A 16,791-nucleotide genomic window follows, 5' to 3' on the forward strand; every position below is an offset into this window, starting at 1 on the left:
TTTCATAACCCTCATGCAATGCCACTGCCATTGACTTCAATGTTAAACACAGTCAGGTCAGCAGTCTAACCCATGACTGCGGTTTTGAGTAATGAACAAGGCTGAGACTTTTTAAAGCCTCAGGAACCTTTTACCAGTGTTTAGAGTTAATTGGTTAATTCAGATGATTAGGTTAATAGCTTGTTTAGACAACCTTTTCATGATATGCTAATTTTTTGAGATGGAAATTTTGGGTTTTCATGAGCTGTATGCCAAAATCATCAATATTAAAACAAAACAAGACCTGAAATATTTCAGTTGGTGTGCAATGAATGTAAAACATATGAAAGTTTATTTTTTATCATTACATTATGGGGAAAAAATGAACTTTAACACAATATGCTAATTATTTGAGAAGGACCTGTATATATGTTTCCTGATGTATGCCTTGCAGGCTCACACTCATCCTATCCTGCCAAATGGATCTGAAGAACTTCCCCATGGACATCCAGACATGCACAATGCAACTCGAGAGCTGTAAGCTTCACCTTCTTCCATATCTACACTGCCCTACTGCCCACTACACTCACCTCTCTAAATGTCACTCCTATCTGGGTCACAGCACCATTGTAACTGAGATGATCCCACACTTACTTTGTCACCCTGGGCTTGGACCCGTAACCTACCTATCAACACTCCAGTTGATAGCTCAGCGCTACCGATACTGAAGGCTTCGGGAGGGAGGTTTTACTCACATTCCACCACTAAACTCTGCTAGCTGGCATCCGATACGTAAGGAATAATGGCAGACGACGTGTCCCCATATCAACGGAAAACATTTCTAACAGCCTGACGGTGAAGCCGAAGTGCTGTTCGCTTCGCCAAGCCCATTTCCGTAAGGACACGCGTAGAACATTGGGGTGACTTGACAACCAAATGCGATGGAACTAACGAATGGGGTTTTGACTTGACAACCAAATGCGTTAGAATTAACGACTGGGTTTTGGCTTGACAACCAAATGCGATGGAACTAACGACTGGGTCTTGGCCATAGCAACCGCCAGTTTAAAATTAAGCTGGACTTACACTGTGCGACTTTTTGCCCGATTTTGCCATGATTTGTCACTCGCACAACTTTTTTGGAGTCGAGCCGATTTCTTGCATATATCGGAGGTCAATCGTGAGTCTTGCATCATGTACTGTACATGGGGTAATGACAATAGTCTAGGCAGGATTTCTGAAAAGGTGCTTATTTAAGGTCCTGAAAGCAAATCATGTTCACTTTTGGTATACAACTGATTAAGGGGTATTCAAGAGTGCTGAATCCAAATCTGTTGTATACCAGGCGCCAAAATGTACGGAAATGCCTAAAACGGGCAAATCCAATATGGCCGCCGACACCAGTTTAAAATCTCGCAATCACTTTTCTTTTCGACAAATTATTTTAATGTTTTCATACATGTGGAAGAACCCCATTTCCCCCATTTAACGTCAGATTTGAAGAAAATGCTTATATCATTGGCTGGTAGCTTTGTTTTTTTGTTTTTTTTTAAAGGGACACTGTGCAGGAAATGGTCAAAAAAGGTACTGCAACTATGCTGCTCATTGAAACTGGGCGGCCTATTGCCAAATTTGATCTTTACACGAAAGTTTACTAAGTAATAAACAAATATTATCTAGTATGGTCCAAGTAGAGTCATTTTTGCAGCTAAAAATGGCTATATTTGGAAATTCAAAATGGCGGACCATGGAGAAGATCCCCCTTTTCATGTATGGAAAGTGCAATTTTTCCAGTCATAATGAATACTTAGAATTTAATGGTGGTGGTACGTTTTGATGGAAAAGGTAACATTAGTGAATGGGAAGCATGAATTCTGGAAATAAACAACTAAACATCTCAAACAGTGTCCCTTTAAAGCAGAGAGCCTCATATTGTCGGTGATTTTTTGCATTTTGATCAAACTTTCAAGATCCACAGAAAATAATGTCTGATGTCTTTTTGAACACCAATACTACCAAAAACTGCACTGAACTGTCTACTTCCCCCTAAAAAAAAGTTGGTGTATATCTATTTCCATTATTTGGTTACTGGCAGTCGAACATGGAATGACGCCAACAAAAAAGCACTGTTTTTTGACCCAAAAATACTACACTTCTCTGTGTCCATATTTTTTGCTTTCAGGATAAAGATAAATTATGGTGTTGATGATGTTATGCTTAATTCAAATCTGCTTTATACAAAAAAAAATCCCATAGTATCTCAAAATGAAGATATGGACGCTGTCACCAGAGAATACTGTACTCTCTTTGATTAAACAAGGTAAACTCTTAAATACATTATGCTAGCTATAGGTTTTCATACATGAGGAATTCATTGCTGTGCTCGGATTTAAGATTAGGATGAAAAGACATGATTTAAACCAGCATACATATTTACATTCATATTGAAATATTTGTCCTTTTTTCAATTTAATTCTGTATTAATTAAATGTATTGGTCTTAGGAGGTCAGCCCCTTAAGATAAGATACCTTGTTTTCGAATAGGCCTCAGGTAGAGTACATTACAATATAGAACACTGTCACTGAGAAGACAACACTTACCCACATACAGTACATTCACTCCTTCATCCCCACCCTTAACGTAAATAACAATCATGCATAACATGGCAATGTTCGGCCTACACATTGAGAGAGTACATACACACACAAATGTGGCAGAGAAGACATTCTTATTGGAACACCAACGTACACATACGCACATATACAGGCACTTTAATATACACTCAGATAGATTTCAGTTCAATTATTAATGCATTGTACCATGATGAAATGTTTCCATCTCATACCACCTCACAATGCTCCCACCTTTTCACCCATAAAAGTAAGTGCACACACATGAGTTTGTATTAATATATTTTTATACAACTTCTGTACAATGGAAATATCTGTTTGCCGATTTTTATTGCTGTGCTCATTCAATATATGAATAAAGGAGGACAGAGAGGTGAGCTGATGTGTATAGTAGAATGGAATAGAATAGATTATTATACGGCATTCTAGAATGGTGCAAGAGCTCCCATTCACTTTCAATGGGCGGACCCAACGTTCCGTGGTCACTACTTTTCTGTAATGCCCACCTAATAATACCCGCTGCCAATGGCAACGAGTTTGGTCACTTCAGAGATCGCTCCGCAAGTAGATCGGTCATATCTTCAATGATATGTCTTGCCTTCTGATTTTTAGCAGAATGGCAGCAGCGCGATTAACGCACGCTGCTGATAACCCACCGATGCTCCGGTAACCAACCACTTCTCAAACGTCTCAAGACGAATTGCAACAACACTAGAAGTCTCATTCAGCGATTAGTTTTAACAGTTATGTCATCCTGACGAAGTTAGTAACAAAAAAGGCAGAGTGCAGCCCATCAGGATTCATCAGCAACATCTCATGTCCGAGTGTTGCTGTTCCAAGAAAGCAAACTGTCACTGCCCGCCGGCCGCTGTCGTGACATCTTTTATTAAAACTATTGCCTAGTATTTTTTATTTCATTTGTGTTTTTTACAAGTGAGGAGTTCGTTGACAGTTTCCTTAAGGGTGTAGCCTGTAGGCTAGAAGTTGCCTCCTCCAGCCAACCATCCGGCGCACAGTGCTGTGCCTGTAGCAGGATTGATAATGATGGTCAGGGCGCACAGCAGTGCTTGGGTTGCATGGTTTTTTTCTGGAATACTGTCGCCGATTAGATATAAATATTCCTGTTATGAACCCAGGTTTAGTAGCCTAGATATCGCGCAGTGAACGAGGCAGCCTGCAAACAGTATGAAGCGCAACGTGGCTGTGACAAGTTAGAAAGTAGCCAAACTCTGTTGCTTGGTAACCTTTTTAAATTATGAGCGTTCCACGAACTATCTTTCTTTGCGCACGCTATAAAATGGCAATAAACATGTTATTTTAAACTAGGCCTACTGGTTAACTATTTATGCTTTCTAATGTTGGTAAAAGCCGTATAATAAGCGGGATAATGTATTGTCCACACGTGACTATAGGAAAATATTTCCCTTCGAAGCGGAATAACACCCCTCCGCCTTCGGCGTCGGGGGGTGTTATTCGCCTCGTCGGGAAAATATTTTCCTATAGTCACGTGTGGACAATACATTATCCCTTACATACAATACAATAGAATAGAATGGTGTTTGTCACTATGCACATATACAGTGAGATTGAAAGCAACTCATTTCAAAGCACACATTTACTTCACCAAACAGTTTAGGTAAACAGACTAAAGAAGTAGTAGGGTCATTTCACGTGAAATCAGACACTTTGGGACCCGACCGACCCGGATTTCGATCATACTTGGTGTGCCTTTTCAGTAGCAAGGTAGCACCCCAGAACTGCATTGGTTTGAATCTGACACTAATATTAAGGGAGAAACAGACTAGGAAAGGTTTACATGTGAGGGTAGGACACTATACATTCAGCCTTGAATATATCAGTCAGTGTTAGTCACAAAAAGATGCCTGTGGTGTTGTTTGAAAGCTCTTTTCTGGCTCTACATATTACACAATCACCTTGGAATACAACTACTCTCAGAATATGAATTATGATCAATTGAAAAATTAAAAATTGAATATCTAAAAAACCTATATTTTAAAATGGCCAGTTCCTTGTCCAAACGATGATTGAAATCCGGGTCGGTCGGGTCCCAAAGTGTCTGATTTCACTTGAAATGACCCAGTAGTGCAAAAAAAGACGAACTGAGCAAGGTGTGTGTGTGTGTGTGTGTGTGTGTGAATATATACACAGAGGACATACTCAAGCTGGTATTGCAAATTAGTAATCTAAAAGTTATTGCATCGATTGTCTTGCTCAATGTAGATAGCGGTGGGCGGTGGCCCACTCTGCGAGACATACAACCATTCGTGTTCATTCTGTTTTACTTCAAAACTCAGTTCTTATAGGCCTATATTGTGTTGTATCAATTATTGCACAACACCAGATGGATGGAAAGGGATCAGTGGATTGAGGGATACTAATGAAAGGTCATTCTGTGCATGTGTGTGTGAAATGTGGTTATGGCCCTTGAAAAAAAATATTTGTTGAGTTGTTTGGTCCTTGCTTTGACACACAGGTACGAAGAGGACAGCAGGGTAAAGAACTAAGAACGGCGTTGGAGGCTGTCCTAGATAATGTTTTGGCTCTGTTGATGCAGCGAGAGGATTAGAGAGAGGCTAAGTCTGTTCCTTCTGTAGGTGTGCCTCCTGAAGTTAGCAATGGTCTCTTTGGTTTTCTTTGCATTTAGAGATACAGAAATTACTCTCTGTATACCAGGCCACCTTTTGCTGGCCACAGCAACTTCCATCTGGAGCTACGCCATAGGCGTAGATGTCCAAAAAGTGTGGATTTATAAAAAAAATCCTTGCACTTATGTCACATTTGTGTCATATTTGTCTGAGCTGCAACTTTAACTATTCACAAATTCAAAAAGTGACTCATTGGAGCAGCTTTTTCACTTCGGGCGGAATTCTCCCGTCTCCACTTAAAGGATTTATCCGGAGTTGGAACAAGTTTGCCTGATTTTTGCATGTTTGGGATGAAATACAGTCACTCTAGAGCAAAATCAAGGCAAAAGGATGCATTTTGAGAAAGTTTGATAATATCACGTTAGCCTCGTTAGCCATATCAGCTATGCAATATGATAGATTGCGGGCATCGTTTTTCGGCGGTTACACACATTTCAAAAACACAACATTTTAAAGTCTTGCACAGCTCAAAACAACGTCAAACGTACCTCATAATATGTTGAGGGTATCCACACATAAACCGAAGTGTCCAAAGCCCTTCATGTATTCTTGAAAGGTCTGCAGAATGTGTTTTGTGAAGCTACTACCTTGAGAATATCTAAATTACGGTCAAGCCAACTATTTGACACTAAAGTCCACCAAGTAGATTGCCGAGTGCGTCGCATCATCAGCTATGATTATTTCCATAGCGAGTAACCACAGCTGATGATGCGACGCACTCGGCAATCTACTTGGTGGACTTTAGTGTCAAATAGTTGGCTTGACCGTAATTTAGATATTCTCAAGGTAGTAGCTTCACAAAACACATTCTGCAGACCTTTCAAGAATACATGAAGGGCTTTGGACACTTCGGTTTATGTGTGGATACCCTCAACATATTATGAGGTACGTTTGACGTTGTTTTGAGCTGTGCAAGACTTTAAAATGTTGTGTTTTTGAAATGTGTGTAACCGCCGAAAAACGATGCCCGCAATCTATCATATTGCATAGCTGATATGGCTAACGAGGCTAACGTGATATTATCAAACTTTCTCAAAACGCATCCTTTTGCCTTGATTTTGCTCTAGAGTGACTGTATTTCATTCCAAACATGCAAAAATCAGGCAAACTTGTTCCAACTCCGGATAAATCCTTTAAGTCGGTTTTACGCACGCACATTTTACACGGTCTTATCTTGCGCGCATTCTTCCCTCTGGAACGTCGCCACACCCCTCGCGCTTAACTCAGAAAACAGCGCGTAGCCCAACATAGGCGTGATATATGCTAAATGGGGGGATGAGTCTCCGCCAAGTTCATCAGTTGTGGCTACAAAGAAACTATGGAGCATGGATTTTCAGATCAACCATGTGAAAACCTCGGCAGTCCATTGAGATCCAACACTGAACTTTAACTTTGAATTAAAACCACGTGCCAAAAGTCCTCTTGCAAAAGCGTTTCAAAATCTAACCTCCGCTCCTTTTCACAAACACAAGGCAAGTATTGGAGGTGAGATAATGAGATGGAAATGCGATGTGTCCCTTTGGCGGGAACTCAGCTGAGCGTTTTGGTGCGCAACAGGTTGATTGAAATAATAAACATGATTAAACGTTTTGTTAAAAATGGAGTTTGGCGTGTTGCCTGGACAATTCCGGAAATCAAAAAGTGATTTAAAATGCTGATCATTCCCACAGTTAAACAAACACATAGTAGGCCTATTTGCTGACTTTTAAAAGTGTTTCTCCGCTTCTCTGTACAGCAACGTGACATTAAAATAATTGGAAATATGTGGATCTCAGCTGTCCGTCAGCATATTACACTTAGGCTACATGCATGCTGAAGAATGAACAAGGAAATCGATCGTCATGAAAAAACTGAGACTTTATATTCTGTCGCAGACATGGGAATTAATTGGACATGGGCATGCAATGCCAAGCCAGGACTTAAACGCGCAGCTGATGGGGTGTAATAGAGACCAGAAGCGAAATGCCAAAGACATGCTCTGATATGTAGGCCTACCTTTTACGTTTAGCTGTAATGACATACAGGACATATTTTCTGCCTTACAAAAACAGATAGGACAACCTGTAGCCTACCTCAGTATGTGGTGGTTTTGTATGTCGGGCATCAGTTCAGAAAGTTTAATAGGTTACATGCACATATGCACGAGTTCCAATAAATCACAAAAGTGGAGGAGTTGAAATAAAAACCCTTTACTTAACGTCGTGGCTACAACATAGTAAAAATGGTGAAGGTTGTTTTTGAATAGGCATACTTTGGGTGGCTGTGAGGACGACTGGAACAGCGGTCTTTAGTCTGACGTGCCTTGTCAATTTAGCCTACTTGTGCATGGTGCAACCTGCAACGAGGTGTTTTTGGTTTTGGTTACCGTCCGTGGAGACAACATGATGATCCTCATACTGATTAATTAATTACCTGCTTTTGTTTGTAAGTTCACCGATATGACAACATGCTCTGGGCAGCTGGTCATATTTTGTCACAATTAATGTAGGATGTTTATGTGGAACTGTGAATGAATTTCGATTTGGACTCACGCTGACGGTAAGGAACATCAACAAATCATACCGTGTAACATGTTCAAAATGCGAGCCAAGCGAGCATCAAATGCAATATTACATTTTACCTCATAGTGGCGCTTGACCTTACTACAGCCCTTTGATGCGCGTAAAGGCAAACGCGCGTAAGTGCACGGGAGAATACACTTAGGATTCATTTACATGCGAAACTCCCTGATTTTGGCCTGGCCCCACCCAAAGTGCGCAACTGGTAAAATTCCGCGTAAACCCCGCTTAATCACAGACTTGAGTAACCGCGGAGGCGCTGTTGCACGCTTTTTTTTTACTTAAGCGGGTGGGAGAATTCCGCCCTTATTTATCCCCTCACCATCATACATTTTTGACTATGTCACATCTCTGAAATATCAGTGATCCTGATTGGTTCTACTGCATTGTGGTTTGGGATCAGGGCGAATCCGAATGTCCTCCTGGCGAGAATAAGGCTAATAGCATACAGCCCTTTGGTGCTTAGTGTGTGAATTGATTGAGACCCGAAGGCTGAGTTGCACAGTCTGGGGGCAATCGGTTAAAAAGTCTTTAATTCAGATACATGTGAGAGGTAGGTGAAGACTGCGCTTACAGTATCTATACAGATTTTAACAGCCTTTCAGGTGAACCTGGCACTGCGGGGGGTGTGAACTGAGGGGAGCAGGAGGGAAATATGGTCTGTTTACTCTCTTCTGATGCTAGAGATGTGGTAGTATAGGCTTTACATTGGCTTTATTTAAATAACCTGCAATTATATGAATGCCTTCAGGGTGTATCAATAATGTGGTTCAGCTGGAGAGAGAGTACTATTTTTAACTTGGCATATGGTGGACTCCAATCAAGTAATGATCACTACTGTCAGCTCTCTATTATATAAAGTTATTTACTGTACGTGATGGAGTGACCAAAGTGCCTGAAGTGTAATGGCTGCCTTGTGGCCATGGGAGGCACACCCATGAGTGAGTTGTAATCCCATATGATTACTCTGGTGTGGCACAGTTTAAAACCGCTCACCTGTCCGATGCCAGCCAATAGATTCCCTTTCCTCCCGTTCCGCACCTGTCTCCCATTGTCTGCAATTAAGCGTGTTGTCAGACGCAATTACATCCCCAATAGTCACCCCGTGATATCCACCCACTCCAAGGGGTTCCAGTCCCTGGAACCCACAGAGAGGAATTAGTCCAAATGTAAAACACATCATGTTTCCTCGTTTGTTTGTTCCCCCCACCCCTTTTTGCGATAAAAAAGGCCTATATCATTTAACTAGTCCAAATGCAAGACGCATACGTTTTCTTCTTTTTTTCCTCCTTTTTTCAGGTTGAAAATATTTAAAATAGCGCCTACTTTGGTGTCCGACATATCCGAGGTGCACAGCTACTCAACTCTGGGTGGAACCTGCCGACTAACGCCACTTGTCACAGGTGGGGGTGCGCACGTTTTCTGGCGACACCCCACTTCAAACAACCACTACCCAGAGGAGCAACTGTACACCCAAGAAAATGTCAGGACACCAAGATACGTTAACGTCAATATTTAATATTTATTTTTCCTTAAAGTTGGAAGTGGAATACTCAAATGTTTGTGTTAGTCCATGAAACAGCGTCATACTCCCATGTTGGGGGCTAGTCAAAACATGCAATGAGATCTAGTGCTACAAATGCCAGAGGAGCACAGCAAGCGTCTATTCAGTGATTAACTACACACCATCCCAAAGGGCACGGCACACAATAATAAATAAGTGAGACCAGCCATCCATAATGGGGTGAGGCACTGGACAGGAATTTAATAAAAACAGTCACTACTGGCTTACTTGTCGATGGGAGAAGAGACCTGTAGAGGGAGAGAGAATGAGAGGAAGACCAGGAGGCGCGTCAGAGATGGAGGGGGGCGTGTTGTCCAATGCCAGCCAATACTCATGAACGGCGTGACGTTTTCCATGTGCGTTACGCACATTTGTGGGGGAAAGCAACCCATGCAAGTCAATTGGTGATGTTGGGGTTTAATAAACGAAAGATACAGACCTGTAGACTAGCGTTGTTCACGCGCAACATGCCGAAAACGTGTTGTGTTGCCGGCTGTTTAAATAATATAGCCAAACAGCTGTGGCTGAAGCATGGAATGTGTTCATTTAGACTAGCACTGTGACCCATGTACTGGTTGGTCAACAACTCACTCACGTGTGTATATGGGTCTTGTCTCACACCTCTTCACAAGTTTGTGCAGGTCCCCACTTCAGCTCCTCCTCACTGCCTGTCCCTCCACTCCTCACACGTGGTGTGTTAGTAGAGCAAACCGGTGTGAGCGCATCGTCTCGTTCATATTTGTGGCCGACTATGAATGCGCTGTATTTAATAACACCCACAACGTGACAACAAATTCTCGCTCACATGCTTCGTCAATGTTGGTCGACAGCAACACAAATCGTATGGGCCTAATGAGACATCCGGTTTGTTTTCACCCATAAAGGGGCGTAACGCAAATTTAAGAGCAAAGTACCCGGATGGGCGTTCATGAGTATAGATTCCCTTTCCTCCCCGTTCCGCACCTGTCTCCCATTGTCTGCAATTTAGCGTGTTGTCAGACGCAATTACCTCCCCAATAGTCACCCCATGATAAGAGCCCTACGCTAACTTATTCTCAATCATCCCTCCTCCTCTCCAGTGATTTTGAAGGAGTTATTTGCTGAAATGCGGCAGCTATGTATGCTCAAGACAAATTTCCCTTAGGGCAAATAAAAAGAATCTTGAATTGTGAATTTGCAGCAACTGCCTGACTCCATGTACTCCATGTCTCTTCTTGCAGATCCATAGTGGCACTCCTTGGGGCAAGCACAAGTTGTGATGTCTTTTCGTGCTTTGGGAATAAGTGGCAGATACAGGAGTAGTGGGACTAAAGCCAAATTCAATTCCAGTTGTATGGAGTAGTATGTGAGCCTGACTCCATACATTGGCTTGATAATGTGGAGGCACAATAGGTAATTCTGTGGCATCTGATGTAGATGGCAAAGACTCTAGGACTAGGACTCATCACTGCAAAACACCACCATACTTTGCTTTTGCTACATCCGCAGCAAAAGTACCATACTGTGCATGGTGATGTAGTGTCCAAACATGGCCAAATCACTGAGGAGGAGGAAGTTGATAATGATTGGGAATAACTATCAAGAAAGTAAATTCTTCATGATGACATCAACCTGTCTTGTGTTCCACCTTTCACCTTTCTACCGTTCAAGGATTAGATCTAAGGGTCATTTCACGTGAAATCAGACACTTTGGGACCCGACCGACACAGATTTCAATCATATTTGCTATGCTTGTTTAGTACAGTATATCTATTTTGATATACAATTTTTCATTTTATCATAATTCATATTCTGAGGGTTGTTGTTTTCCATGCTGTTTGTGTAATTTGTAATAGCTTTCAAATAACACCACAGACATCTTTTTGTGACCTAAAGCCGGCATACACTGTGCGATATTTTCACTCGTGGGTCTTAAGCTTCTGCTCACACTGCACGATGGAATTTCACTGTTTAAAAGTTCACAACTCCCGATTCAAGTCCTCACACTACACGAGCCGACAGTCGGATGCGAGCGAAATGCTTCCACCGTACGACGCGACAGGCATGTTTCCCCGGTCTGCTGAGGAGGGAACATGCGCACCTGAGGTGGAGATGAGGTCGCGCTCAACAGCGAATCGCACGGCCCTATTCATTTGTGCATGTGAAGTGTCAAATCGGGTCGTAGCACTGCTTTAACTGTGCGATTTACGGACGAGCCACGACCAGAATTTCAAACCGTTTTGATTTTCTTGCGACCCTGCGATTGCACGATCGTGAGGTGAAATCGCTTGTCGTTACCCCATGTACACTGCACGATGCGAGACTCACGATTGACCTGCGATTGAGCAAGAAATCGGCCCGACTCTCAAAAAGTCGTGTGAGTGCAAAATCGGAGCAAAATCGGGGCAAAAGTCGCACAGTGTAAGCCCAGCTTTACACTGACTGATACCTACCCTCATATGTAAACCTTTCCTAGTCTATTTCTCCCTTAATATTGGTGTCAGATTCACAAAAATGCAGTTCTGGAGTGCTACCTTGCTACTAAACAAGCACAGCAAGTATGATTGAAATCTGTGTCGGTCGGGTCCCAAAGTGTCTGATTTCACGTGAAATGACCCCTAAGCAAGGCAATAAAATCAGCAGACAATAACATCCTAGATATTTATATTAGATGTAGGTACATTCAGGCATACAGGCTTATCTGTGTATAGTTTTCTCATAATGTAAGAGGTAGGCTGAGGTGGACACATTTCATTGTGTTATAATAAGCAATTGAAATAGAGAAAACACTTATTATTATTATTATTATTTATAATAATAATGCATTTTATTTAAAAGCGCCTTTCAAAACACTCAAGGACACTGTACAGAGAGAAGCAAAAATAAAACAAGACACACAACAGAATTTAATTATTTTTTAAATATGAAATAAAATAAAATAAAACAAAACAGAGTTAAAGAATCATAAAGAATAGGCTATCTGAAACAGATGGATTTTTAGTCTGGATTTGAACAGGGGCAGAGAGTCAATATTGCGGATGTCGGGGGAAGCACATTCCACAGCTGAGGAGTGGAGCAGCTGAAAGCTCTATTCCCCATGGTACTAAGACGGGCAGAGGGGACAGAGAGGAGAATGGAGGAAGAGGAACGGAGGGGGTTGGAGGGAACAGCAATGTGAATAAGATTAGATAGATAGGGGGGTGGGGTAAGATTGTGGATAGCCTTGAAGGTGTGGAGAAGTATTTTTAAATGAATTCTATATTTCATAGGGAGCCAGTGGAGATGTTGCAGTGCAGGGGTAATATGATGACAGGAAGGGGTTTTAGTAATGATGCGGGCAGCTGAGTTCTGGACCAGTTGGAGCTTATGGAGAGATTTTTGAGGGAGACCAAAGAGGAGAGAATTACAGTCATCAATGCGGGAGATGACAAGACTGTGTACAAGAATGGAGGTAGAATGGGAAGAGCAGGGGCGGAGACGGTTAATGTTACGTAGGTGGAAATAAGCAGACCGTGTGATGTTGTTAATGTGGGAGATGATGGATAGAGAGCCATCAAGCATGATGCCCAGTTTCTTAACTTGAGGGGAGGGGGAGACAAGAGAGTTATCAATTGAGAAGGAAAAACTATTTGCTTTGGATAAGGTGGATTTGGTGCCTACTAGAAGGACTTCAGTTTGTTAGAATTCAGTTTAAAAAAATTGGAGGTGATCCAGGATTTGATTTCAGAAAGACAGGTGGTGAGGGAGGGGGGAGGGAGAGTGTCAGAGGGTTTGCCAGATAAATAGAGCTGGGTGTCATCAGCATAGCAATGGAAATTCATTTTGAATTTGTGGAAGATATTACCAAGGGGAAGGAGCAGGGCTTGACACTAGCACCTGCAACCGGCCAAAAGCTGGTAAAACTTGGCTGTGGCTGGTAACAATTTCATTGTCACTAGCCAATTTGGCAGGTAGCTTATTCCATGGTATGACATATCAGAAAAGTGTATATTCTGCACTTGGCCCTTGTGTATAAATTGTTTGTATTCAAGAAAAAGCTCAGTTAGTCCATTTCTATTTGTTTGTTTTATTTCCCATGAACTCATCTTATTGCTTTAAGTACCTCATCTTCTCTTGAGGTTAGATATTCAGAGTCATGATGAAAAATAAAAGTTAAGGGGGAAAAAAACAAATTTGTGGCTAGTGGAATAACTGGCTGGCTAGTGACTCGGGAAAACTACTAGCCACAGTGGCAGGCAAGCGAAAAAGTTAATGTCAAGCCCTGGGAAGGAGGTAGGTGATGAAGAGGAGGGGCCCCAGAACAGAACCTTGAGGGACATCAGAGGTGACAGGGGAGGGCTTGGACTTAAATTACTTCATTTTAATAAATTGAGAACGGCCAGAAAGATAAGAATGGAGCCAGTCAAGGGGTGTGTTACTTATGGCAATTGAGGATAGTCTGTGGAGAAGGATGGAATGAGAGATGGTGTCAAAGGCTGCACTGAGGTCAAGGAGAATGACAATAGAGAGTAGGCCAGTCAGCAGCCATGAGCAGGTCATTAGTGATTTAAACTAGGGCGGTTTCAGTGCTATGTCGGGGGCGAAAAGTGCTCATAGAGGGAGTTATGAGTTAGATGGGAATGGAGCTGAGAGCCTACAATTTTTTCTAGAATTTTGGAGATGAATGGAAGGTTCGAGATTGGGCGGAGGTTGTTGTAGTCAGAGGGAAATCATCTATTGAAATGTCATTTAATTGGCATGAAAAACAACTGTTGTAATGATTTCAGACTACTTTGAAATCATTTCCTTTGATTGTAATATTAAAGGACCAATTCAGTCAACATGCAGTTGTAATGCTCACAGACTACCCTGAACTTGTCAGTACCAGAGTTTTTTTTGTCTCCAGCCTTTTCTGAGATCTTGTTCATTGTAATGGGGGCAGCGCTTTGTGTACATTTCAAAAAACTTTTTTTATTATTCCTAAAAACATCTGAAAAGTTAAAGAACATCAGCAGACAACTAGCAAACAGCGGTACCTTTTGGGAAAATATTTGGAGTAGGCCTATGTTATTTAAAAAAAAATGTTAACAAACGCTGCCCCCATTAGAATAGCTCATATCTCGGAAAATGCTTAGCCGAAAAATGTGGCATCACCGAGTACTGACAAGTCAAGGGTAGCATGAGCAATACAACAGCATATTGAAATTGACTGAACTGGTCCTTTAAATATGATTACATTTCATTATGTATGAAAACCTACAGTATAGCTACATAATGTATTTAAGAGTTTACCTTGTTTACAGTAGAGATGTACAGGATCCAAGATCCGGTTCCGGATCCGGCAGGATAATAGGGTTTTTCAGACTATCCGGATCCGGCAGGATCTTAAGCAGTGGATCCGGTATCCGGCAGTTACCTAAAAATCAGGATCTGGGGCATCTCTAGCCTAGGTTTTTCAGTCAGTCTTTCACAACCCCAATCGCTGCATGGAGTGAAAGCCCTTTGGAAGCGGCCGTTGAAGGCAGTGTGGCAGTAAGCCAATGAGTCTTAAAAATAGTTTGCGCCAACGTAATAAAAAGGGCCCACGTGTGCGAGTTGGCTATGTGTTGCAACCCTTTCGTAGGATCCGATATCCGGTTCCGGATCCGGCAGGATCCTAAGCAGTGGATCCGGTATCCGGCAGGATCCTAAAAATCAGGATCCGGTGCATCCCTAGTTTACAGTATTGGGGGTAACGCGTTACCAAGTAACGTAATTACGTAATTTAATTACTTTTGGTAGGAACGGAACACATTACTCTTCAAATTTCAGTAACTTAATTACAGTTACTGCACTGCCGTAATGGTGGTTACTCATTACCCAATTTAAGCCTTGAAATCATCTTCAAGTTTGCTAGTAGTTCTAGATGCACGAAGCGCTCTGTCTGGGCTGTTTTTCCCCCAGCCCTTCTCGAGCTCGCGGGTGTGGGTGTGTGAGAGCGTGCGCAGGCAGACTGCTCCTTCCTCGTGCATGCAAGGTCTTTCACTGTGACTTTCATGAGCCTATTGCGCTGTGATGTGCTTAACCTATACTACAATATTTGGAGTTCCACCATCATTTTTTTTAAACATTACGCCAGAGGTAAAGTGAAAGTGATTCGCTGCACAGTTAAATCTACAGTCATTCCACAGTTATGCAAATGCATGAATGAAACAGCTGTACCCTACATTGCAAATGCCGCCATGGCCTCTGTTGTGCTCACTGATGACATACACTGCAACACAAAAGTTTGGGTAGCTCCGACAGCAGTAGCAGCCAGCGCGAGTCAATTGAGAATAACGTGAGAACAACAGCGCAAGCAACACTATTGCATTGAGGCCAAGTTCTTCAGGCTATTCAAATGTGTCTGATCAAACCGTCTTCCAGCACGAACGGATTCTGCATTCGGCAGAATCCTTAATAATAATATTAATGCATATGCAATCCAAGGTCGTTTTTAATCAGGAAACTGAAAGGCTTTGGGGTAGCTTAAGCTGCAACATCTAGGACAGGATGTGTAAGCTAGAGTGTCCTTACATATCAAAATTTCTGTTTGGTATGGCCTCCTCACCCTACTCATTCTGTTTATTCTGAGACCAAAGACAATTTTCATGCTGACATGACAATGAAAGTCTATTCTATTCTATGGCATAATGTTAGACTAAATTCAAATGTATTGACACTGTTATAAGTAGGCCTAGGCCTACAGGGCAATCATGAAATTCATTTTAGATGTGAGAATGACAATAGAGGTACAGTTTGCACAGATTAAAATATTAGGCCATTTACACAGCTGGTCTACAACCTGGGGAAGCAGGTGTATTATGAGGTGTACTACACTGGTACCTGTAACTTTACCTGAAGAAGGTCGGATGACCGAAACGTTGTATTAAAGTTTGTTGGTGGAATGGACAGTGTGCGGGATTTCTTTTCACTTCACTGACAACCCGGCTGGGATAACATCCTACGCACCTGCCCAACTACAGAGGTGTGCAAAAGCGTCTTTATTGAACTGTACTACACTGGTTAAAATCCCTTTTCCCGCGAAAAGTAAAGAAATAGTAACAAGTTACTTTTTAAATTTAGTAATAAGTAAAATAATTCAATTACAATTGAAATCAGTAACTAAAGCAACTAATTAATTTTAAAAAGTAACTTACTCAACACTGCTTGTTTAATCAAAGAGATGTGTACTGTGGTCTGGTGACAGCGACCATATTGGATTCCTTCGTTTTGAGGTACTATGGGAATTTTTTGAGCCTGGTAGCCTATACAGCAGATTTGAATTAAGCATCTTTCAAAACCCATGGAAATGCTGTATACCAAACATGAACACTATAAAAGGCATTTTGTCCTGAAAGCAAAAATATGGACACGTACAGTAAGTGTACTATTTTTGGGTCAAAAATCTGTGCTT

General features: G+C 41.8%; 1 protein-coding gene across 1 annotated transcript in view; it reads left to right on the forward strand.

Moving 5' to 3' along the window:
• Nucleotides 1–16,791, forward strand: part of LOC134451882 (glycine receptor subunit alpha-4-like) — a gene marked incomplete at its 3' end in the record, with an annotated part of 97,985 nt that overhangs the window by 34,979 nt on the left and 46,215 nt on the right. Inside the window, exon 5 of the mRNA XM_063202280.1 lies at nt 434–516. Coding sequence (XP_063058350.1) covers nt 434–516 — 83 coding nt within the window. The remainder of the gene's footprint in view (nt 1–433; nt 517–16,791) is intronic.

Source organism: Engraulis encrasicolus, chromosome 7 (assembly GCF_034702125.1).
Source record: "Engraulis encrasicolus isolate BLACKSEA-1 chromosome 7, IST_EnEncr_1.0, whole genome shotgun sequence".
NCBI classification, from domain to species: domain Eukaryota; kingdom Metazoa; phylum Chordata; class Actinopteri; order Clupeiformes; family Engraulidae; genus Engraulis; species Engraulis encrasicolus.